Raw genomic sequence first — 26,543 nt, 5'->3', positions numbered from 1 at the left:
CTATACAAATGTGTGACTCTGTGCCTGAAATGTTCTTTTCCCAGTGTTAATATGATCTCATCTTTTCTATCCTTAGGTCTAAATGTCATTTTTAATGGTTCACCCTGACCACTTGAACTAAAGTTGCTGTCATACTGATTATTAATTTAAAGTCGTTTTTTTCTTTTGGGGGGCGCTTTTTGGGTCACACCCAGCGATGGTCAGGGGTTACTCCTGTCTCTGCACTCAGGAATTACTCCTGGCGGTGCTCGGGGGAAAATATGGGATGCTGGAAATCGAACCCGTGTCAGCCACGTGCAAGGCAGTTACCTTACCCACTGTGCTCCAGCCCCTATTTTAACTCTTATCAGGATTCATAATAATTTAACTTAAATTTGTCCTGTTTTCCCTTCTATTCTCTGAAAATGTTATTTCTATAAAACACAAACTTTGTTCACCTTGTTCAGTATAATAGAAAGAAACTGAGTATATCTTTTGAGTATTGAGTATAACAGAAGCTCAATAAATGTTTATTGGATAAATGGATAAATATGTTTGCACATATACAGATAAAAACAACTATGAACATAGATATAAATGTAAACATACATGTCCATGGGCAATATATACTTTTTTTTTTGCTTTTTGGGTCACACCTAGAGATGCACAGGGGTTACTCCTGACTCTGCACTCAGGAATTACTCCTGGAAGCACTCGTGGGACCATATGGGATGCTGGGAATCAAACCTGGATTGGTCGCATGCAAGGCAAACACCCTACCCTCTGTGCTATCGCTCCAGCACCTACTTTTAAAACACATACATTTACACACACAAATATATTTATACATATGGTCCAGAGAAATAGTTCAATGGGTAGGGGTCTTGCTTGCACATGGCTGACCAGGGTTCAATCCCTTACACCACATATGGTCTCCCAGCCCACTAGGAATAATCCCTGAATTTACAGTTGGGAGTAACTTCTGGGCACTGATGGGTGCAGTCCAAAAATTATATATAAATATACACATACATATATGTATATACATGTATATGTGTATATATATGCATACATGTATGTGTATATGTATATATATGTGTATGCATAGATATACAGAAATATATATACATATGCATACATATATATGTGTTTTTATTTTTACATACACAAACACACACTAAATATATATGATTATGGTTTTATATATATATACACACACAAACACAAACACACCTATATTTACAAGTACACATGAACACATTGAAAGAAAAAAAAAAACCTACACAGAGAATAGAGGATTTGGAAAGAGGACTGCCCTAATATTTACCTATGTATGGGGGATTTGTGCCTTTTCTGTTTCTTCTAATAACATTTCCCTAACTTTTCTACAGCAAAAATACACATCTTTTAATTTTAAAATCAGAAGAAATTTGAGGGGCTGGAGTGATAATACAGGGGTTAAGGTCTTTGCCTTGCATGTAGCCAACCTCAACTCAATAACTGGCAAAACACAGTCTCCAGGAGCAGTCTCCACTGGGTGTGACCAGAACAGAGTCAGGAATAGTTCCCAGCCCCAGAGCGTGTGTCCCCAAACCTCCCAATAAAAAGTTAATAAATCTCAACATACTTTGTTAAATCAAAGTTCATAGACTTTACATTAAATTATAAAATTTAAGTGGGAAATAAATAAGACAGGAATTGATTGAGTGTAAGGTACATAATTTCCTAACAAAGCATGAAATAATGATGGGTATTTTTGAAAACTTTCTCCTGGAACTAAGAGAGTGACTAAAGGGAGAAGAATATTCTAAGGAGAACAGTAATGGAGAAATAAGGGAAGAAAAAATGATAGCCAGAGGAAGAAATTAAAAAGAAACTAAAGATCGAATAGTGAGGTAAAGAAAAAAAAAAACAGGATGTTAGCAAAAAATCAAGTATATGTCAGAACATATAGTTAATTAACTGTATTAACCATAAATACCCTCCCTTTCTTTTGAGATAACAATTTAATGATCAAAGTTGCTCACATTTACCCTAAGATTTAGAAAATATTTTGAGACTATTTATCAATAGACAGAACTTACTGGCTCCACAATATTGAATTTCTTGGACTCTTGAACTTCCTGGATTTGATAAACATAATCAAGAGAAGACTCAAAGAAATTGTGCTTCTCCTTGTCCACCTGAAGATCTGCCTGTAGGAGAAGGGTAACATATCATAAATCTGCAAGTCTGTGTTTAGATATTCAGCAGAATGTTAGAACTAGATAATTTAGCCACCAAATGGTGATTTTTAAATTTGTATTGAAGCAATACTGCTCTAAAACAGTCTAACTATTTTGGGTATACACTGTTTTAAATTAAACTATGTTCACTAAATAAAATTATAGTTTTCGTTCATCATCAAACAGCCCATCCCTTTTATCAGATTTATCTACTCACCTTTTACTTTCTTTTGTTAATCATTATTGTATACTTCAAGTATAAAGGTTTCTTTGTTTTTTACTTAATTCATTTGTATTATTTTTGACAGTCATTATAAGTCATATAAGTCAGTAAAATCATAACCAATATTATTTCCTTTTTTATGGAGAGGAAAATAATAGGAAAGAAAGTGACGAGTTTCTGATCCCAAAAGTAAAATGTTGAGTTACCATATCTGTATTCAATTAAGAAATAAGCTGAACAAGTTTAAAATAAAAAAATCTCCTCTTAAATACAACGAAGAATTAAAGTCGGAGGGAAATGATTCTCTCTCAAAAGCTGGATATACAGTTGAGATAGAGAAGGGTTCACTATGACAAAGAGAGTTAGAAACGATCACTCTGGATAAGAATCGCATACTGAAAACAGGTAAAGAAACAAACATGATAACTTCTCATTATCTGTATTGCAAAACATTATGTCTGAAAAAGGGAGGAGAAAGAGAGGGGGAGGGTGAGAGAGATAAAGAGACAGAGAGAGAGAGAATGAGTCCTTGCCATAGAGATAGGTGTGCTGTGGATGGCATGACGGAAACTAGGGACATTGGTGGTAAGAAATGTATAGTGGTGGAGGGATGTGAGTTGGAACACTGAATGACTGAAGCCAACAATAAAACAGCTTTGTAACTGCACATCTCACCATTATTCAATACAAAACTATAAAAAAATGAACACTGGATAGAGAGATGAAAACAGAGAAAAAGTGAATGCCAGAGGAGAAGCCCAGAAGCAAAAGTCTTTCACTGCAGGCAGTATCAGAACTTAGTTTTAAGAAGTCTCTAAGAAAATCCAAGAAAACAGGGAAGACAAGAACAACTATACCAGTGGAAATTTTAGTCTCTAAGAACAAGAGAATATCAAGTAGACTCATAAATATATATGTATATATTCAAGTAGAATCGTATATATGATACGTGTGTGTGTGTGTGTGTGTGTGTGTGTGTGTAACCTCACAGTGAAAGTTTGTTTACCAGGATTCAGGGGTATAGCTCAGCAGTAGAAAGATTTCCTTGCATATGTGAGGCAATGGATTCATTCCCTGTCATTGCAAAGAAAAGAAATAAATCCCTATTTATCTGTTTCTTTTATCCACAAAATCATGTACAGTTTTTAATAAACTATTATATATCACTCATAAAGGGAAAATAAAAGAATATACATCATCTAAATCTAAAGAATAAGTATCAAATTCTGAGCCAGATGAGGTAATGATAGTTGATAAATGAACCACAAAGAGATTATAGCAAGACCTCTAAAAATGAAGAAAAAAACAGATGAAGAATATAAGTGGAGTTACAGAAACATGAACAAATAATCAAAAGTAAAGGACAGAAAGAAAAAATCAGCAGAAATCAAGACTCTCTTTAATAGATTCAGTGAGATCGATATTGAAACACTGCCTAAAATTAAACTAAGAATAACTTTGTAAATCATGTTTACAATGTTCACATATTTACAATAACTCTGTAAAACAATAAAAAGTTTAAATCACTAGAAATAAAGACTATATTTAATTGATGCATCAACATAATGGATAAGGCTAAGAAAATAATTAGTAAACTTAAAGGTATGTCAATAGAAATATAAAAATATGAAATGATTAAATAGGTTGAGTAGAATATAAGCAAATCGAGCAAATATTTTTCTTAAAATTATTAGATGGTGGACAATTAGAAAAGGTGTACCACACACAGACCTCTAATGCCAGAAGAAAAATAGAATGACTACTGCTTACATTTTCCTGCAATCATGGCAAATCTTCACAAAAGATGGCTATATCTACATGGAAACTGACCTGAAACCTCAATATACAAAATTTCCACAAGGGATACACAGATTAAGGACATAGAGATATTCTAACCAGAAAAATATTATGAAAGTAGGGGGAAAAACCTGAAAATTGGAAGATATTTCTAAGGTACAGAAGTTTACCCTGGAGAGTAGCGGTCCAAATGTCAAACACTTGCAAGCCCAATCTTGAGATCGTATACTGATAGCACTAGTATCAGAGGCAAGAAATCAGGATGCAAATAGATGTCTAAATTGGCAGTAAGAGTCATCCTGAAGACTTATCACAACATTACTTATAACAGTGTTAATGAATGCCATATAGGATTTTATAGTCTGTTCCATAGTAACAGACTCTGAGGACTTATCTGAGGAGCTTTATACCCACATCCAACAAATAGCTGAGTTTCTTTGCAGTTGATGGTTTACTCCTTAGAAACAAACTGACTCAGTACCTACCAGTCCATAATTGAATTCTAGTAAGCAAGCAGCACACCTATAGACAGCACCCTGTGTATCTCTCAAATAAAGTCAATTAGCAAGAGTATTAGTACCCTGCCATCCACTGCAACTATGGCTCCTCCTATCAAATATGTCGTTGCATGGGTTTCTTCAGCACACTCTAGTTTAGCACAACCATAGCAGCCTAAGCAGCCACCATAAACCAGCATCAAAATGCTTAAACATTTTAATTTATTCTCTTCAAAGACCTTCTCAAACTAAGCACCCGCTGCAACTTGGGGCTTCATGACTCTGGTTGCCACCCATCAATATTTAATCTTGGTGTACCATTATCCTTAGGAAATCATTGCCTCCTCAAAGCCCTCTTCACCACCAAAGGACCTTAAGCTCCTGAGCATGGTTGGAGTAACTCTGGGGGCCCTGACAATTTAGGGCACAAGCAGCACTGCCTCTTCAGGTCCTATCACAAAACTGTTACTTGGTAGATAGAAAATTGCTGGGTGATCATTGGGACTCTGAGAACAACTTGGGATGTCTCCAAAATATTAAATTATAAAATATCATATATGGTTGCACAAAAAAATAAATAGTTACAAATCAACTTAAGGCAGGCAGTGAAATATTTTCTTATCAAATGATGTAAACCTTTGTAAAATAAATAGAAGATGTTTAATTCTTTTAATTGACAGAACATTTTTTACCATTTTATACTTCTTTTTTAGGAGTATAGATTCTCACTTCTTCAAAGGCTGCCAACCAGTACCACTGAACTGATATGTTACCCTTTTACAGTAGACATTTCCCTTCCAGAAAGCACTGTGTAATTGTCAAAATAAAAGTGTTTGACTGATTTTGTTTTGCTTGATGCTTTGCTTTGTTACTTTATATTACATATGAGTTAAATCACATGGTATTTGTCTTTCTCTTTCTGATATTTCTCTCTTTATGAGATAAATGACTTTACCTACTGTTAAATAGTAGATCTTAATATGAAGACAAACCTTCCTATCCAAATGTAAGTTGTTTCCTCCCCCAAAGTTTCCCACTCCTATAAGAAAAACACATACATTAAAAGTGCATAACAGTAATTTTATTTTTATTTTATCACACAAAATCTAAGTTGTAAAAGGGCAGAAAGAAATTTTTTTCATTGCCATAGTTTATATATAGTATTTCACATAGCATAGTATTTAACATGGGCTGGAGTGATAGCACAGCAGGTAGTGTGTTTGCCTTGCACATGGCCGACCCGGGTTCAATTTCTCCATCCCTCTTGGAGAGCCCAGTAAGCCACCGAGAGTATCTCAGCCACACGGCAGAGACTGGCAAACTCCCCGTGGCATATTCGATATGCCAAAAACATTAACAACAAGTCTCACAATGGAGACGTGACTGGTGACCGCTCGAGCAAATCGATGAACAACAGGAGGACAGTGCTAGAGTGCTACAGTATTTAACATATTGTAGGTGCTCAGAGGGGGCGGGTTGAGTTTCCCTCCCTTGCCCCAAGCAGAACCCCAGCAGCAGAAAACCTCCAGAATGGAACTGCAGCCGAGCTCAAGGCCACTCTCCACATACTCACACGAGCCCCACCCATGAAAGAACCGGCAGAGGAACCCAGGCATGTGGGACCCGTTGCTGAGATCTCCAAGCCTGCTCAGATCAGGGCTAGGCTTCCTCCACCTAGGTCCCCAGTTTTCCAGTATCTTGGCAGTCACACCCACAAACTGCCCATAGCCCACGTAATCTCATCAATGGCCAAGATCCAGAGATTATAAAAGAAATCTCCCAGAAGAGAGTGACACAGTATTCCCTGGAGTGCAAGGCCGCATTCTCGGCTGCACAACCTCTTATACTCTAGTGCACTGATGTACCTAAAGTAGCACACATTTGTTTGGTTTTAACATACTTGTTTGTATTCTCTTATATATGGGCTTAAATGGCTCCAGAATGAAACACAACAACCTTCACACACTTTCCTCTTACTGTGGTGGAAAGATGCTTGCTGGTTGGGTGGATGTTTGAATATTATCTGCAATGAACTATAGTGAACTACTTTATGAAAATAAAATGTATAAAAATCACAAAAAACATATTTTAGGTGCTTATTTTACATATTGTAGGTGCTTATTTAACATAGTGTAGGTGCTTACCAAAAGTGGCTTATTTGAATTGAACCTACTTCAAGTCCAATTAGATGTACCTAAGTTGTAGTCTGGTTCAGGATTTTTAAAAATCATGGAATATATTAGGAAATCTGTTTCTGATTTACAAACTCGAATGCAACTTTATGCTTTATTTCTGAATTCAGAAACCTAGTACTGAAAAGGCTTCAGGATCTCACGACATAAAACTCCTCTGACAGGAGTTTCCTTTTCTTTCCCCAATCTGAGCTGGTCTCTTCTCCCCACTCAGGTCAGTTTATCTGCCATTTCTGGAATGCGGAACTTGGAATTCAGCCTGCAAGCCCCCCAAGCGTCCTCCGGGCTTTGGGAGACAAAGCAGTTCTGAGCCTCTCTGCCTCCTCTGTTCTTCCCCCAAGCTGAGCTGGTGTCTTCTCCCCACCCAGGTCAATTTATCCACCGCTTCTCGAACCCGGGACTTGGATTTCACCCTGCAAGCCCCCCAGGTGTCCTCCGGACGTTTGGGAGACAAAGCATCTCTGAGTCTCTTCTGCCTCATCCTTTTCATCCCCCAAGCTGAGTTGGTCTCTTCTCAACACCCAGATCAGTTTATCTGCCGCTTCTTGAACCCGGGACTTGGATTTCACCCTGCAAGGCCCCCAGGCGTCCTCCGGACATTGGGAGACAAAGCACCTCTGAGCTTTTCTGCCTCCTCCTTTTCGTCCCCCAAGCTGAGCTGGTCTCTTCTCCCCAACCAGTCTTTACTCCCCACACACACACCAGGTAGCATGGGAGTGTGGTCACTTTAGAAGTGGGCATGATTTCTTTAGAAGTGGGTGTGTCCTAATTTTTACTTACACGGCCATAGGTAGTTTATTCATACCAAGAAAACTACTTTATACAGCTAAACACCAACATGAAGAAACAAAGCAAATCCTCACCGCAGGGAGAGGATGATGAAACGAGTACAGAAGCCTCAGTACATGCTATGCACCTAAGGGACCTCTCTGACAAAGAATTTAGACATGAAGTCATGAAGATGTTCAATCAACTCAATGAAACAGTCACTCAAATATCCAGTAAATTGAAGGAGGACATGAAAGAAACAATGGATCGCAGTCAACAAAATACAGGAAGAAATGAGAGAAGAAATTGGAAAGCTACGCACAGAAATGGAACAAATCAAAGATTCCATAGATGAAATGAAAAACTCAGTCTGTGCCCTCAAAAATAGAATGACCAAAGCTGAGAAAAGAATCAATGAGCTGGAAGATCAACTGCACAAAGCCAACAGCAACAAGAAACAGTGGCAAAGGTACTCAAAATAACTCTACAGAGAAGCAGAGTCCTAGGAGACGATTCCAAAAGAAACAACATTAGAATCATTGGACTACCAGAAGCTCAGGGAAACAATCCCAACGAAAAAGCCACGGTTAAACAAATCATCCCGGAAAAATCCCCAGAGCTTGACAATGTAGCCATTCAGATTCAAGGAGCCCGAAGGGTGTCAGCTAAAAGAGACCCTAACAAAAACACTCCAAGATATATCATAGTTACAATGATTGATGCTGCCGATAGAGACACAATACTGCAAGCAGCAAGGTCAAAGAAGGAAATTATATACAAAGGAGCACCCCTTAGATTCACAGGAGACCTATCAGAGGAAACCCTTCAACCCTGAAGGCAGTGGTGAGATATAGTGAAAAAACTCACTGAAATGAATGCTTCAACAAGAATACTCTATCCAGCAAACACTCACTCAAAGTCGAAGGAACAGTACACTATTTTCTAGATAAACAGCAGCTCAGGAACTTCATAGACTCAAAACCAAAACTATAACAAGGGCATAAGTGGCTCCTATAAGACAAGACAACCCTACAACCACAACAGACCCTTACAGAAAGATAACACAAAAACCCATAACAATAATGTCTCTCAATGTCAATGGTCTAAATTCACCATTTAAGAGACACAGAGTGGTAAAATGTATACAGAGACAGAACCCAACATTCTGCTGCCTACAAGAAACATATCTCAACAGTCAGAGCAAACACAGACTCAAAGTCAAAGGATGGAAAACAATCCTCCAAGCAAACAGCTCCTTGAAAATAGCTGCGGTGGCCATACTAGTATCCGACTACATTAATTTCACCTTGAGAAAGATTAGAAGGGACAGTGAAGACTATTTTATCTCCATCAAGGGATACGTACAACAGGAGGAAATTACACAGTTAAATGTATATGCACCTAATGAGGGAACAGCTAAATATTTAAAACAACTGCTAATAGATTTTAAGGAGGACATTGATAGCAGCACAATAGTACTTGGAGAATTCAACATCGCCTTATCACCTCTGGATAGATCAACAAGAACAAAACCCAGCAAAGAATTATTGGCTTTGAAAGAAAAAAAAATCGAAGAGAAAGGGCTTATAGACCTATGCAGGGCTTTACACCGCCCAAAAGAAAGAGTGCACGTTCTTCTCCAGTGTACACAGAACATTTTCCAAAATAGACCATGTGCTAGGAAACAAAACATACCTCAACAGAATCAGGAAGATAGAAATAGGATCAACCATCTTTTCAGACCACGATGCACTGAGGACTGAAGTGAATCACACACAGGCACGGAGAAATAAATCAAACACCTGGAAATTAAACAACTCAATGCTGAACAGCGAGTGGGTCAGGAACGAAGTCAAGGACGAAATCAAAAGATACATGGAAACCAATAAGAATGAAGACACGAGCTACCAGAACCTATGGGATGCAGCAAAAGCCGTACTAAGGGGAAAAATGATAGCTCTGCAAGCATATCTTAGGACTGTAGAAAGGATGCACATAAACAACTTGACTTCACAGCTCAAGACCTTATAAAAAAGGATCAACAGAAAGAGCCTAAATCAGGGATAAGAAACAGATAATAAAACTTAGAGCAGAAATCAATGACAAGGAAACCAAAGAAACAATCCGAAAGATCAATGAAACAAAGAGCTGGTTCTTCGAGAAAATAAACAAGATAGATAAACCAATAGCAATGCTCACAAAGAAACAGAGAAAGATAATCCTAATAAATCGTATCAGAAATGAGAAGAGGGGCATCCCAACAGTAACCAAAGAAATCCAAAAGATCATCAGAGACTACTTTGAAAGTCTGTATGCCACGAAACAAGAGAACCTAGAAGAATTGGATAAATTTCTGGACTCCTATAATCTCCCAAAACTGAATCAAGAAGATCTAGAGCATCTTAATAGACCTATTAACATCAAGGAAATTGAAGCTGTAATCAAAAGTCTTCCCCAAAACAAAAGCCCATGTCCAGAGAGATTCACTAGCGAATTTTTCCAAACATTGAAAGAGGACCTACTGCCAGTCCTTCTCAAGCTTTTTCAGGAAATTGAAAAAATGGAAACTCTCCAAAACCGTTTTTATGAAGCCCATATTTATCTAATGCCAAAAGGAAACAAAGACACCACGAGAAAAGAAAACTACAGGCCGGTATCCCTGATGAACACTGATGCAAAGATTCTCAACAAAATCCTAGCAAATAGAATTCAACTACTCATCAAAAAGATCATACACCATGACCAAATAGGACTCATCCCGGGGATGCAAGGGTGGTTTAACACCCGGAAATCAATCAACATAATCCACCATATCAACAAAAGAAAAGATAAAAATCATATGATCGTATCAATAGATGCAGAGAAAACATTTGACAAGATCCAGCACCTGTTTATGATGAAAACCTTAGTCAAAACGGGGATAGAGGGGACTTGCCTCAATATAGTTAAAGCCATCTACCAAAAGCCTACGGCATGCATTTTCCTCAATGGGGAAAAACTGAGAGCCTTCCCTCTAAGACCAGGTATGAGACAAGGATGTCCACTCTCTCCACTGCTGTTCAATATAGTACTGGAAGTACTTGCAATAGCGATTAGGCAAGAAAAAGATATTAAGGGCATCCAGGTAGGAAAGGAAGAAACCATGGTCTTAGTATTCGCAGATGATATGATACTATAATTTGAGAACCCTAAAACCTCCAGAAAACTGTTAGAAACAAATTGCTTGTATAGTAAAGTTGCAGGCTATAAAATCAAAACCCAAAAGTCCATGGCTTTCCGATATGTAAATAGTGAAAGAGAAGAAAGTAACATGAAGAAAACAATTCAGTTCACAATCGTGCCCCAGAAAATCAAGTACCCAGGAATAAGTTTAACTAAGGAAGTAAAGGACCTGTACAAAGAAAACTACAAAACGCTACTTCATGAAATAAAAGAGGACACGAGAAAATGGAAAAGTATCCCCTGTTCATGGATCGGGAGAATTAACATTGTCAAAATGGCAATACTTCCCAAAGCACTGTATAAATTCAACACGATCCCTATTAGGATACCCATGACATTCTTCAAAGAATTGGAGCAAACACTTCTGAAATTTATATGGAACAATAAGACCCCTAGAATAGCTAATGCAATTCTTGGGAAAAAGAAAATGGGAGGAATCAACCTCCCTAACTTCAAACTGTACTACAAAGCAGTAATAATTAAAACATCATGGTACTGGAACAAAGGCAGACCTGTACACCAATGGAACAGGGTTGAATATACTGACATCATCCCGCAAGCATATGACCATCTAATCTTCGATAAGGGGACAAGAAAAGTGAAGTGGAGCAAGGAAAGTCTCTTTAACAAATTCTGCCAGCAAAACTGGATGGCTACATGTAAAAAAGTGGGCTCATATTTGCCTAACTCCATGTACAAAAGTAAGATCAACGTGGATTAAAGACCTCAACATCAGACCGGAATCCAAAAGGTACATTGAGGAAAAAGTTGGCAAAATCCTCCATGACATAGAACCTAATGGTATCTTCAAAGATGTCACGCTGCTGATTAAGCAACTGAAAACAGAGATAGACAAATGGGACTATCTTAAACTAAGAAGCTTCTGCACATCAAAACAAACAGTGATCAAAATACAAAGACAGTCTAGAGAATAGAAAAGGATATTCGCCAAATATACATCCGATAAGGGATTGATATCAAGGATATACAAATTACTGGTTGAACTCCACAAGAAAAAAACATCCAACCCCATCAAAAATGGGAGGATGAAATGAATAGAAACTTTCACAACGAAGAAATCCGAATGGCTAAAAGGCCATGAGAAAGTGCTCCACATCATTAGTCATCAGGGAGATGCAGATCAAAACCACAATGAGATACCATTTCACACCACAGAGACTGGCCCACATCCACAAGAACAAAAGTAACCGGTGCTGGCACGGATGTGGCGAGAAAGGGACCCTCCTTCACTGCTGGTGGGAATGCCGACTGGTACAGCCCTTTTGGAAAACAGTATGGACGATTCTCAAAAAATTAGAAATTGAGCTCCCATTTGACCCAGCAATACCACTCCTGGGAATATATTCCAGAGAGCCAAAAAAGTATAGTCGAAGTGGCATCTGCAATTGTTTGTTCATTGCATCACTTTTTACAATAGCCAGAATCTGGAAAAAACCTGAGTGCCCAAGAACAGATGACTGGTTAAAGAAACTTTGGTACATTTACACAATGGAGTACTATGTAGCTGTTAGAAAAGATGAAGTCATGAAATTTACATACAAGTGGTACTACATGGAAAGTATCATGTTAAGCTAAATGACTCAGAAATAAAGGGATAGACATATGAAGATTGCATTCACCTGGGGAACATAATGTAACAAAATAGGAGACTAACACCCAAGAATGGCTGAGATTAGTATCAGGAATTTTACTCCATGGCTTGGAGGCTAGCCACACATGCTAGGGGAAAAGGGAGCTCAGATAGAGAAGAAGGGAATACCAAAGAAATGATGTTGGGAGGATCCTCCTAGGATGGGAGAAGCATGCTGAAAGTAGACTATAGACCAAACATGATTGTCACCCATTGTCTCTTTTGCAAACCACAACACCTAATAAGAGACAGCGAACAAAAGGGAATGCCCTGCCACAGAGACAGGGTAGGATGGGAGAGATGGGGGGTGGGAGGGATACTGGGATCTATGGTGGTGGGAAATGGGCACTGGTGGAGGGATGGGTAATTGATCATTGTATAATTGAAACCCACGCACAAAAAAATTGTAAGTCTACAACTGTACCTCATGATGTCTCACTAATAAAAATTTAAAAAACTCCTCTGACAGGAAACAGACAATATTGTGTGTGGGGGGGGTTTAAAATATTGTATTCTTAAAACAGTATAGTTGGCAATATTACAAAATTGTGAATCATAGTGACTAAACTTTTTTAATTTAAAGAACCTCTTGGTTCTGAAGGAGGATTTCATGTTCCAGGATTACTATCAGAGTTAAAAACCTCAAAATGCACGGCAACTACACTTTATCAACACCAATAAAAATAGTGTAACTGCTCTCTAAGCATAACTGCAGTGGAAGCAAAGGTACCAAGATCTTCCAGACATTTACTAACTCCCATTCAAAACCAAATAATACCACATGCACACATTAGTCCAGTCTAATCCTTGTGAAAATTAAACATAAGATCATAGACAATTAGAAAAAATAAAAACACTAACAATAGAAGACAACAACAATACCATCATACCTCTGTAATTGGCCTGAAAAACTTTCAGAACATCATGTTGAATCAACACATCAACAAAATTAAAGTTAGCTTGATGGAAAAATGAAATAAATTGGATGAATAAAAGTAATGGAACTTAAAATGCAGTAGGAAGCCTCAGAAGCAATATAAAGTAAATAAGTGAATAAGTACACTCGAAGATACTGAAAACAAAACACACCAAGGAAGAAGAGTTTCCTCTTGGTAAAGATATGGAGAAAAACAATGGAGAGAACATAAGGAAAATTACTAACAATGACATGAAAAATCATGAAGAATCCCAGAAGAAGGAAAAGAGAAGACAAGTTGAAGAGAAAACTAGGGATAGTTTTCCCTACCTGAAGAATAAGATGTGACCAAATATCCAAACGGCCTTACCAAAACAGACCAGAGTAAAATGAAACAAAACTACATAATAATGTTCTCTAATCAAATAGTGAGAATCAAAGACAGAGACATATTCCTTAGTCACAATACAGATGCAAAGCCTCACAGACATATGACAGAGTATCAAATCAATGGCATACTTCTCCTACTTTTAACTAGACAATCAAAAGAATGGGATAACATATACAAAGAATTTAGTGAAAACAATTCCCAACCAAAAAGCCTCTACCCAGAAAGACGATCACTAGGAGTATACGTAAAAAGAGATGAAAACATTCTCAAACAACATTTGAGGACATACTTGAATTTTTAAAATGTATTGATTGGCCCTGGTAAGGATATCAAAGCGTCACAAATAAAAAGGTAATACTATTTTAAAATATCCAAACCAGAATACCTAAAAGGAAAAGAGAGAGACACACACATACAGAGAGGGGTGGGGAGAGAGAGGAGAGAGAAATCGAGACAGAGAAGTGTCTGCCATCTGCCATAGATATAAGTATTGGGGGGGGGGGACTGTGAACATTGGTGGCAGGTACATTGATGAAAGGGTAGGTGTTGGAACACTGTATGACTGAAAGTCAATCATGAAAAACTTTATAACTCTTTATCTCACAATGATCAAATTAAATTATTACATCAAAAAGGCAATATTACATATTATAAAAAGGTAATATTACATATTATAAGTAACAAATATCCACATAAAGACACACAAATTTTCACGTCTCTAAATGTGAATGGAATTAATTCCTCCATAAAATGATACAGAGATACTGAATGTATCAGCAAACAAAACCCAATCTTCTGTTACTTACAAAAGACACACTTGAACACCTGTAATCAACACAGGCGGAGACCTGAGTCAGTGGTTCAAAGACAATTATACAGAATAATGGCATTCTAGGACACAATTCAAAAATCATAAAATCACAAAAATAGAAATCATACCAAGTGTCTTACCAATCACATAGTAAAAAAAGTAGAAATCAATTATATAAATAAAGTATCAAAAAGATAAAACACTAGGAGCTAAACAGTATACTGTAAATAACAATGTGAGCAACAAGAAAATCAAAGAAGTAATCAAATGATTCCTATAAACAAACATAAATAAAGACAACAACTACCAAAATGTACAGAACAGAACAATAGCAATACAAAGAGAAAAATTTATACCTATTCACCAACATCAGGAAAAAATAAAGAGATCAGATAAATGACTAATCTCTCAGCCAGAGCAACTAGAAAAAGAACAAATAAATACCAAAGAAAATTGAGGGAAGTAGATAATAAAAGTCATACTCTTCAAGTTCTTCAAAAATATTGAGGAAAAAGGAATTCTCCCTAATAGTTTCTATAAAGCCAATATTACATTCAAATCTAAAACAGTAACTACTAAAAAATTATAGGCTAATATCCCTGATGAACATCAATACAAGTATATTCAAAAATCCTACAGAACCTAATCTAGCGATATATCAAAAGGATTATACACCTAAATCAATGGGGGTTATCCCAAGGATGCAAGGATTCAGTATATGCAAATCAATTAATATAAAATACCATATCAACAAAAAGAAAGGTTAAATATCATCATATCAACTGATGTAGAGAATGCTTTTGATAAGATTCAACACTCATTCCTGATTTTTAAAAAACCTCTAAAAGTAGGAATAGAAAGAGCATAACTTGAAATAGTAGTGGCCATCTACAAAAAAAAGAAAAAAAAACCTCACAGCGAATATCATGCTAACTGGTAAAAATTGTAAGCTTTTAACCTGAAATCAGGATCAAGCAAAGGATGCCCACTGTCACCACTCTTATCAATATAATTTTGGAATCCTTGCCACAGCAAATCAGATGAGAAAATTATACCAAAGGCCTCCAAGTTGGAAATGAATAAGCCAATTAACACTATTTGTATATGACAAACTATACATTAAAAACCCTAAAGATTCCACCAAAACCATTCCTAGAAAAAAATCACAACAGTAAGATAATAGGTTACAAAACTAATACACAAAATCAGTGACATTACTGTATATAAAAATGAACCAGAAAAAACAATTAAGAATGTATCACCTTTGAAAACCAGTGCTACAAACATCAAATACCTAGGAATCAACTTAACAAGGGAGGTGAAAGGCTGTTACAATGATCACTATAAATCACTGCTACAAGAAATGAAAGACACCATGAAATTGAATGACATTCTCTGTTTATAAATTGGAAGAATCAACGTTTCATTTTTCTAATTAAATCACTATGTGATACACAAGTACAAAGTAGTTCATTAGTTTGTTTCTTTACAATTCATTATAATGTTCCAATAATCATCCCTTCAACCAGTGTAAATTTCCTACCACTAATATACCAGTTTCCCTGTCACCCTGCCCCCAACCATCCTGCCTCTAAGGCAGACACTTTTCTCTATATTTTTCCTATTTTAAAAATGACTGATTGTCCTAAGCATTGTCCTAAACAACGTACTATATAGATTCAATGGCTTACCCTTTAAAGTTCTAGCAACATTTTTCAGGAGCTGGAATGATAGCACAGTGTTTAGGGCGCTTGCTCAGGGTCCCCTCAGCAACATCAGGAGTGATTCCTGAGTGCAGAGCCAGGAGTAACCCCTGTGTGTGTGACCCAAGAAACAAAAAGCAAAAAAAAATGCTCACATAAAGTTCTAGTAACTATTTTCAAAGACATGTAACAAACTCTACTAAAATTTACATGGAACCATAAAGCTCCCAAAATAGTCGCAGCAATTCTAAGGAGGGAAAAGAAGATGGGAGGCACTGGATTTCCCAAATTTGAGCTATACCACAAATCCATAACAATCAAAACTGCATGGTACTGCCTACATGGTGTAGAAATATACCTGCAGACAAAATGGGAAAAAAATCAGTCTTGAGTTAAGCCCCCAGCTTTATGGTCAGCTAAACTTATTAAGTGGAACAAAGAAAATCTCTTCAACAAACAGTGCAGGGAAAATTATATCCACATGTAAAAAATTGTAACAATAACTCACAACATTTAAAAAAGTAAATTGAAAACAGACAAAGCAGCAGATCTAGAGATTTGACCAGAATACATAAAGTACATTGAAGAAAACATCAGCGGAACTTTCCAGGAAATGAATCACAGAGGAGTCTTCAATTAGCTGACCACAGTGGCAAAGAAAACAAAAACAAAAATAAACAAATGGGATTAAACAAAATCAAAAGCTTTTATGCTGTGAAAAATATATCAAGCTACAATAAAAGCATCCTACTTAATGGGATAAAATACATGCACACAATATATCAAATAATATACTGATATCTAAAATTAAACATTTTCATAAAGAAAATCCAAGGACCTCATCCAGAATGGGGAGAAGAGATGAACAGATACTTCCTCAAAGAAGACATAGGGATGACTAGCAGGCATGTGAAAAATGTATCTTCACTCATGATTAGGGAAATACAAAACAACATTAAAATGCCATTTCATGCCTGTGAGAGTGACAAAACTGAAAATGTCTAGAAATGGCCAGTGGTAGCAGTGTGTGGTGAGAAAAGATTCCTTACCTACTATTGGTGAGAATTTCATATAAATCAGTATCTATGGAAAGCAATATGGAAATCTATCCAAAAATAGGAGGAGCAGGACAGATAGTAGAGTGGGTAGGAGCTTGTCTTGCAAGCAGTTGAATTGTGTTCAATCCCAGAAATTCCATTAGGTTTCCTGAGCCCTAGCAGAAGTGATTTCTGAGTGCAACAGTTTTTTTGAACATACCTCATGCAACTGGGATTCTTTCTTTTTGGAAGACAGATGTAAATGTCGATCAAGCATGGAATAAAATCTCTCACCATCCTTTTCAAATTTCTTTTTGCGCTCCTACAGTTGTGGGGAAGAAATCAAAAATTAATATTATATATATATATATATTAGGATATATATCTTAAAATGGATGTTTACAGTTTTAATTACTACCAGTATCTGATTGTATGTGAATAATATCTCCAGGTCCTAGGAAAACATATAGAATTTACTTTTGCATAAATTTTAGCAGTTTCAGTTTCCTCATATTTAACTTAGAGTTATTAAGTCTACATAAAGGATAATTACTGTTGTTACAACTAAAGGATCCAGTTGCTGTTATCCAGGAAATGACATTTAAAATGATTCTGTATACTAGTCCCCTTATTTCCAATATTTCTTTTCTTGTTCTAGATTTTGAAAATATCATTTTGACACCATCAATTGGAGTAATGCTAATTATAATTTCATGAACATGAAGTTCCAATACCACACTTTTCATCAGTAAATGCTTCCCCCCACCATAGTCTGTGTCATCCCTGACCCATCTCAGTCCACCTTCTATCCACATCTCTCCAATATAGCAAACTTAGTTCTGTAGATCAGTTCTCAGATTCTGTTGGTGCTGATCAATTGTTATTCTCTAATAACAAATGACTATCCCTCTTTATATTCCACACATGAGAGAGATTATTCAGTATCTATCCACTCCTAAGTTCAGTTATCACGATACTCTCTAGATCCATCCACATAAAATTGAATGACTTTGTATTTTTTTTTAGCAAAGGATTATTACTCTATGTATATATAGTTTCTTCATCTTTAAGGAGGAAAAAGAATCATAATTATTTTTATTTTTATTTATTTATTTTTTTATTTTTTTATTAGTGAAACACCATGAGGTACATTACTACATGGAAAGAATCATAATTATTAACCCAATATATGCCTTTAAAATGTTAACCTATAAATAAATTAGACTAATATATACAAGGTGATAGAAATCTCTCTCTGTAAAAATGGATTTTTATATTGCTACTTCACAACTGCATATTCGAAGATGTTGTTGCTGAAGGGTACAGAGAGATAGCACAATAGGTTGAGGACACACCTTGCATAAATGAGGCCAGAACTTATGAAAGTACACCCTCAAAAGTATATGAAATTTTTAAGATTATGCAAAACATGAGATGAAAATCAAGAATGGTTTGACTAGAAAGCAAGAGTTGAAAAGTTACATGCGTTACAAAAGACTTCTTCAGTATGGAATTAATTATAATTTCTGGTTTCTTCCAGAACAACTGAAAATGACACAGCTGTCAAAGTGCCACAACCAATACTTGTTTAACACAGACTACTTCTGACACTTTGCAGTTTTCTTAGCACCATGGTGGAAATCAATGCTAAAGGCTTATATTAGTTCACAGGAAATTGGATTCATTAAGTACTTACGGCGTGGTATAAACAACAGTACAACACATAAAATGACACAAGACTTAATTTACTGATTATTTTTTTAAAATAGGCTTTTTTTAACTCTGGAGAAGCCCAAGTTGTATATTAAACACATACTCCTCTCTTACTCTCCCCCTTTGCTTCTCTCTATAAATGTATTTCAATGAAAACTATTTTTCTTCACTTAAAATGAACAATTCAGACATGGCTTATTTCTGGAGGCAATATGTAACTAAGAAGAAAATCAAGACAATAATACAAAAACCACCAATGAAATGAGAAAAATTAGTTACCGAACATTCACCTGATAATGGGTTAATATCCACGATACATAAGGCAAAAAAACATAAAACCCCATGAAATGAGAAGAAATGAACAGAAACTTCCTCAAAGAAGAAATGTAAATGGTAAAAAAAGAAAAAGTGGTCTACATCACTTATCATCAGAGGGATACAAATCAAAACAACAATGAGATCTTATCTCAAACCATAGAGATTTGCATACATCAAAAGAACAACTAGTGCTTGCATAGATGAGGTTATAAAGGGACTCTCATTCACTTTGATGAGAATGCCAATTGGTCCAGTGTTTCAAGAAAATGACATGAACAGTACTCGAAAATCTAAAAACTGAGCTTTCATAGGACCCAGAATCAATGTTCATTGGAATATGTACTAGGGACACCAAAACACAATGCAAAATCTGCACTTGTATGTTCATTGCAGCATTGTTCCAAATAGCTGGAATCTGGAAAAAACCCAAGTGCTCAAGAACAGACAAACGCATAAAGAAACTATGGTGCATTTACACAATGGGACATTACATGGCTGTTAGGAAAAATTACGTCATGAAATTTGATTATATGAAGATGGACATGAAGAGTACCATGCTCACTGATATTAGTCAGAAGAGAGAGAGATACAGAATGGTAGCACACATTTGCGGATATAAAAAATACTATGAGAATAATATCTAAACTAAACAGAATCTAACAGAACAACAAAACACATGGTAATCAAAATGGTAAAAAAAAGAGGAAAAGAGAAACTACTAAAAGTATTGAGAGAAAAAAAACTTCAAATACAAAGGAAATAACATAAGAATCACAACAGGGTGTGGGGTGGGGGTGGGAGGGATGCTGGGAGCATTGGAGGTGAGGAATGGGCACTGGAGGGATGGGTACTCAATCATTGTATAATTGAAATCATTTTGTATGAATACAGTAAGAAATACCTTAAGCTTATAGAATTGCTTTCACAGGGCCATCTCGATCTCAGACTATAGTGCTCAGGACAGATAGTCTTATATGTTTGTTGGACAAGGAGAGGAGAAACACACCCAGGGGATTCCGTTCTAGGATGGGTCTTCCTGATGAGAGAGTATCTGTCCTAGAAGCTGCTTTCCCTGAGGGAAAGGACTTTACCCCTATTGACTGTGACCACACCTATGTGTAAGCCCCAACCCCTCATGGTTTGGGGATATAACTAGACAGTAAGAGTGGACTGGAGGATCGGGATCAGAATCCGGACTCCAGAGCAAGAGAAGAAAGGGAATCGGGATCAGGATCCAGACTCCAGAAGGAGAAGGAGAAATGGGATGCAGATTCCAGAGCCAGAAGGAGAATGAAGGGGGATCAAGAAGGAGAATGAAGTAGCATGGGGGAAGAAGAGGAAAGAGACAGGAGTGGATGGAGAGAGGATTGGAATAAACTGCAACTGAAACCAACCATCCTGGCCGTCGCTTCCTTCTTTCGCCTGCCCATCGCCATCGACATCCCCAGGGTGGGGGATCCAGCATAAGACTACGGAATGCGGACGGCAGAAGAGATAGAGCCATTGCTGCTCTCATTTTTTTGAGTTTACACTGGATAAAACAAATACAAAAAATGACTGGCTAAAACATCAACGCAATCTGAGCAACTTGCAGCAAAGATGACCCTGGACTTTTCAAAAGGCCTTCTCCGCTGGGCTACACCAGACAGGGGTGTGTGCTGTCCTTCTGCCTATCCTCTAAGAGTCCAGTGAGTGCTATTTTCTAGAAGCCAGCAAGCACCAAGTATGAGTTTGTGGTGATGGCAAATCCCAAGTTTCGCGGGACACGGGAGGAGTGAGCCCTCCTTCCTCCCGCCCAGATGAGACACTGAGATGATGTTGCATCCGCCCACCCTCTACTTAAGCTCCCACATGGCCACAATCCAGAGATACACAGATGAATCCAGGACCTGAACAACTTGCACTAGAGATGGCCCGACTTTGCAAAAGGCCTTCTCCGTTTGGCTGCTCCAGACAGGAGTGGGTGCTTTCTGTCCCTCCACCTACCCTCGCAGAGCTCCAGAGGTCGCCATTTTCTAGAAGACAGCGAGAAGCACCAGTACGAGTACTTGGTGATGGCAAACCCCAAGTCTCACTGGACAGGGGAGGAGTGGGCTGGACTTTCCCCCACCCCAATGAGATGCCGAGATGATGTCACATCCACCCACAATCTACGTAACCTCCCACGTGTACACGATCTAGAGTCACACAAATGAATTTTGGACCCAAGCAACTGGTGGCAGCGATTTCTTCTGACCATAACTATTAAAATCATAGAATTCCTTGAGTGCACAGCCGCTCCTGCAGCCGCATGACATTATATTATATCCATAACAAGCAAAACAAAACACATTGTCTAACATTGCATTTTCGGCAGGTATGAGGGGTGGTAGGACTGGTCTTGAAATAGCAATGGTAACTAAAGTAAAGAAAAGATATTTTGCAAATTGTCTGCCATAGAGGCAAGGGGAGGTATGGAATGGAGGAGAGGAAGAATCTGGGGATTTTCTTAGTGGAAGGGATGACTGTATGATCAAAGTTCAGACAATGATTATTTTTTTAATGCACCTCATGGTGAATTAGTAGAAAAATGTTAAAAAAAAGTAAAAATAAAAAACAAGCAAAATAAAGCTGGAAAGTTTAAAAAAATAAAACACCAATGCAGAAAAATCTGTGCATATGCATATATAAATAAAAAATTAGAAGAGAAATTGATCAAAATCTGTACTGATCAAAAAAGTTTCAAAAGCATCAAGTACCTAGGGAATCAATATAATAAAAGAGGTAAGAAATCTACACCATGAATATAGTCACTTAAAAAGACAAAAGACCTTTAAAAGTAAAAAATAATAATAATGTTTGTATTTTAGTCATAAAACAACTCAAGTAGCCAACCCTACTAAAATAGGAAAATGGGAGAATGCTCATTAGCTAATTGAAAGTATACTTTAAAACTAAAACAATAAAACAATTGATGATGACAGTGATGTGCCAATTGGCCACATGTTGTTCTTCTTCAGAAGTGTTCATTAAGTCCCTCGACCAATTTTCTTTGATGGCATATAGTTTTCCCTGATCTTAGTGAGTATTTTATAAATTCTGGATATCAACACATTATAAGATGTGGAGTGCAAGTATTTTCTCCCATTGAGTTACCTGTCTTTGAGTACTGGCTCGTGAAGCTTCTTAGGACATACAGAAACTTTTTAGTTTATATATTTCCAGACTAAAACACATTATTTCACATATTGATTCTGCAGCCTTTACCAATGGCACCATATTGTTGAAGACACCTTTGATATCTAGGTCTTGAAGCACTCTGCCTATATTTTCTCAGTGTATCATATAGATTCAGGTCTCACTGAAGGTCTCACTTATTATTAGAGAACCTTAAATAAAGATAGGAATGAGATATCATCTTACAACAGTAAGAATGATGGATATCAAAAATATTGGGAACAACCTGTGTTGACAGGAATATGGTGGGGGAAAAAAAGAAATTCTAATCGACTGCTCATGGGAATTTTATCTGATCCAACCCCTATGAAAAAGAGTATTACGGATTCTCAGTAAACTCAGAATTGAACTGCTATATGATCCAACAATTCTACTTCTGGGTATCTATCCCCAGGACGAAAAACATTCATTCAAATGGATGTATACACAACATTACTCATTACACCACTCAGTACAATGCTAAGATTTAGAATCAGTTTAGATCTCCAACAAGAGAAAAGTGGATCACGAAGATGTGGTCTATATACACAACTGCAAACAATAAAGAAATCACACAATTGACTGAGCTGCAAGAAAAGAAGAAACCATGCAATTCGCTGCAACATAGATGGAACTGGAAGATACAATGTTAAGTGGAGTAAGTCAGAAGAAGGATAAACATAGGATGTTTAATTAACACATTTCACACAAAGCCATAGGTGAACTCAATAGAGAAAAACTAAAACTCCTTTGATGGTATGTGCATTTGAATACAATTAAAAATATAATATTGTTTCAATGCCTGTCATTCAATATAATTTTTAAAAGAAAAAATAACAATAATCAATGCAGCATTACAATTTTAGCACCAGGGAGAGAACTCAAAGAACTGAACTTGATTATTTGAGTGTAAAAATCCTGGATTCTATTCCTGGCACCATTCCCTTAGAAAAATGAGACTGGCTACAAAACAAAACAACAAAGTAACACGATTTATATTTAAGAGTTTTATAACTTCCAGCATGTGTTTTGTTCTGTAAAAACAGAGTCTCTAGAAAATGTATCTTCCACATAAATCAATAGATATATATTCTTATAATGAATTGTATATTAGAAAACCTCTTTTCTAAAGAGCAAGATAGCTAATATTTGTGTCTTCTGAACCACATATAGTCTTAATCATCTAAGCAATGCATCCATTGTAAAATAAAATGGAAATATTTCATGAACAAACATCTCCCTTTTGTAAAGCTTGTATATAAAAATGGTATGAGATATGACTTTATAGGTACTCATTTTCTTTTAGATTCAGGATAAAGTAACAGTCTAATGGTATAAAATGAATTACCATTTCTCAATAGCAAGAGCACTTTGTGTGACTAGTTCAGATTTAAGCTATAGTTTTTTTAAGTGTTCTCCTCTACCAACTGACCTCCAGGGTAACACTGAAGGTAACATCTGTGACACTGAAGTAGATGTCAAATTGCTGTCATCAAAATATGTTTGTTTGATTGACCTTTGGAGCAGAATATGCATTGTTCGGAACCCTAGTATATTTTATGCTTTCACAGGTTTTTGGTGTGTATGTGGTGATAAACTGAGTAAGTTGGATGAGAGAAATGTACAACAAAATAAATGCACTTTTCTTGAAAAAAATAAACGCAGGATGTTGACACTTATATATGGTATTTAGAATAACTTCATGGAGGAATTCAATGCTTTAAAAGAGGGTTTCATAGATAATTCTTCACCCCAAAGTATAAGGAGGATAAGAAAAGAAAAAGAGTTGAGAGGAGGGGTTAAGAGACATGAGCAAAAATGGCAGGTGGAGGGCAAGGGTCAAGGAGATTCAGGTACATTGTTGGTGTACATGAATGGAAGAGATAAAATATATAAAACACAGAATAAACAACAATGAGATCATGAGAGCCAAACTACAAGAACTAAACTTTTAAAAAGTGCCTGTCAAGAGGGCAGGTTAAACAGAAAGGGGTTGTGTATGCGAGGGGGCCTGGGAACACTGTTGCAGCGAAGCTGACATTGGTAGTGTGATCTGTGTTGGAACATTGTATGACTAAAAGTCAACTATAAATAAATTTGTAAATTACAGTGCTTTAATTTTTAAAATGTAGAGAAATCAACATTTCCTTCGCCAACTATAGAGAAATCAATATAGTCCTTCGCCAACTATAAGACCAAGATGACTGCCCTCCGACGTCCTGATGGATCCATCACATCCTCCAGAATGGCAATGGAGAAGATTATCCATGACTTCTACTCAAATCTCTTCGATAGCCATGTCCACTTGCCGACATACCAAATTCCACAGGATGGATATGTCGTTCCCAACGTTCTCTCTTCCGAAATCTGACACGCCATTTTGTCGGTAAAGAAACAAACAGCACCCGGCCCAAACAAGCTCAGACCTGAACACCTGAAGAACCTACTGTCAGTACTCATCAATACACTGGCTCGGCTCTTCACTCGCTACCTGTCTGAATGCAAGGTTCCGTCCCAATGGAAAACCAGCAGGACCGTACTACTGTTCAAGAAGGGAGACATCCATGACATTGGCAACTATCGCCCGATCTGCCTATTGTCTGTCATCTACAAACTGTTCACTCGAGTCATCCTGAATAGGATTGGCAGAACACTAGATGAAGGACAAACATGCGAGCAAGCAGGGTTCCGCAAAGGATTCTGCACCATCGACCATATCCACACGATAACCAAGCTCATTGAGTTTTCTCGGGAGTTCAAGATGCCACTCTGTTTAACGTTCATTGATTTAAAGAAGGCCTTTGATTCTGTTGAGACGGAAGCGGTCATTGAAGCCCTAGCCAATCAGGGCATTCAAGCCCAATACATCAGGATCCTCCGTGAGCTGTATTGCGGATTCACTACCAGGATCTCATCATTCTACAAAGAAGTGATCGCTGATGTCAAGAGAGGGGTGCGGCAGGGTGATACCATTTCACCGAAACTCTTCAGCGCCACCCTCGAGAACATCATGCAACGACTGGAATGGGAAGGAATGGGAATGAAGATAGATGGTCGGCAACTACACCTCCTCCGCTTTGCTGATGACATTGTTTTAATAACACCAAACATCAGCCAAGAGGCACAAATGCTGGCCGACTTTGACCGTGAGTGTGGAAAGGTAGGACTACAACTGAATCTTACGAAGACAATGTTTATGAGAAACAGCCTTGTTCCTGACGTTCCATTCGCTCTCAATGGAACAACCATCTCCGAATGCAACAGCTATGTGTACCTAGGTCGAGAGGTCAACATGACAAATGACCTGGCACCCGAGCTGTGCAGGAGGAAGAGAGTGGCTTGGAATCCCTTCAAGAATGTCGAAGAAATAGCTAAGAGGACGAAGAACCTCCAGCTCTGGGCACATCTCTTTGATTCCACTGTTCTTCCTGCATTAACATATGCCTCAGAGATCTGGGCCCTATGCAAACAAGATGAGAACGCTATTCAGGTCTCCCAAAGAAGAAAAGAAAGAGCTATGCTTGGAATATCACGTTTCACTCAAATGAGAGAACGAATCCGGAGTTCTGACATCCGTCGACGATCAAGGATCAGGGACGCTGTCTCCTTTGCCAAGGTGTCGAAAATCAGATGGGCTGGTCATGTAATGAGATTTAAAGATGACCGTTGGACTAGAGTTGTTACTGATTGGATTCCACGGGATGTCAAAAGACCGCGTGGCCGCCCACCTACCAGATGGTCAGACTTCTTCGTCAAGATCATGAACGATCGGTTTGAGGCCCTTCATGTTCCCGGAGCGAACAGATGCCATTGGGCTACACTAGCACGCGACAGGGACAAATGGAGACGTTACTGGCACCCGCTCGAGCAAATCGACGACTAATGGGAAGTTAAGTGATTAAGTG

General features: G+C 37.4%; 1 protein-coding gene across 2 annotated transcripts in view; it reads right to left on the bottom strand.

Annotated features, from left to right (window-relative positions):
* OPHN1 (oligophrenin 1) overlaps positions 1–26,543 on the bottom strand; it is a 553,120-nt gene that overhangs the window by 253,954 nt on the left and 272,623 nt on the right. For both annotated transcript variants that reach the window (XM_056130029.1, XM_056130028.1), the window contains exons 6-7: positions 17,633–17,734; positions 2,064–2,174 (exon numbers count right to left, since the gene is read on the bottom strand). In XM_056130029.1, coding sequence (XP_055986004.1) covers positions 2,064–2,174; positions 17,633–17,734 — 213 coding nt within the window. The remainder of the gene's footprint in view (positions 1–2,063; positions 2,175–17,632; positions 17,735–26,543) is intronic.

The sequence above is a fragment of the Sorex fumeus genome, unplaced genomic scaffold, assembly GCF_029834395.1.
Source record: "Sorex fumeus unplaced genomic scaffold, SorFum_2.1 ptg000073l, whole genome shotgun sequence".
NCBI lineage: Eukaryota > Metazoa > Chordata > Mammalia > Eulipotyphla > Soricidae > Sorex > Sorex fumeus.
This window is presented reverse-complemented; position numbering and strand designations above follow the sequence as displayed.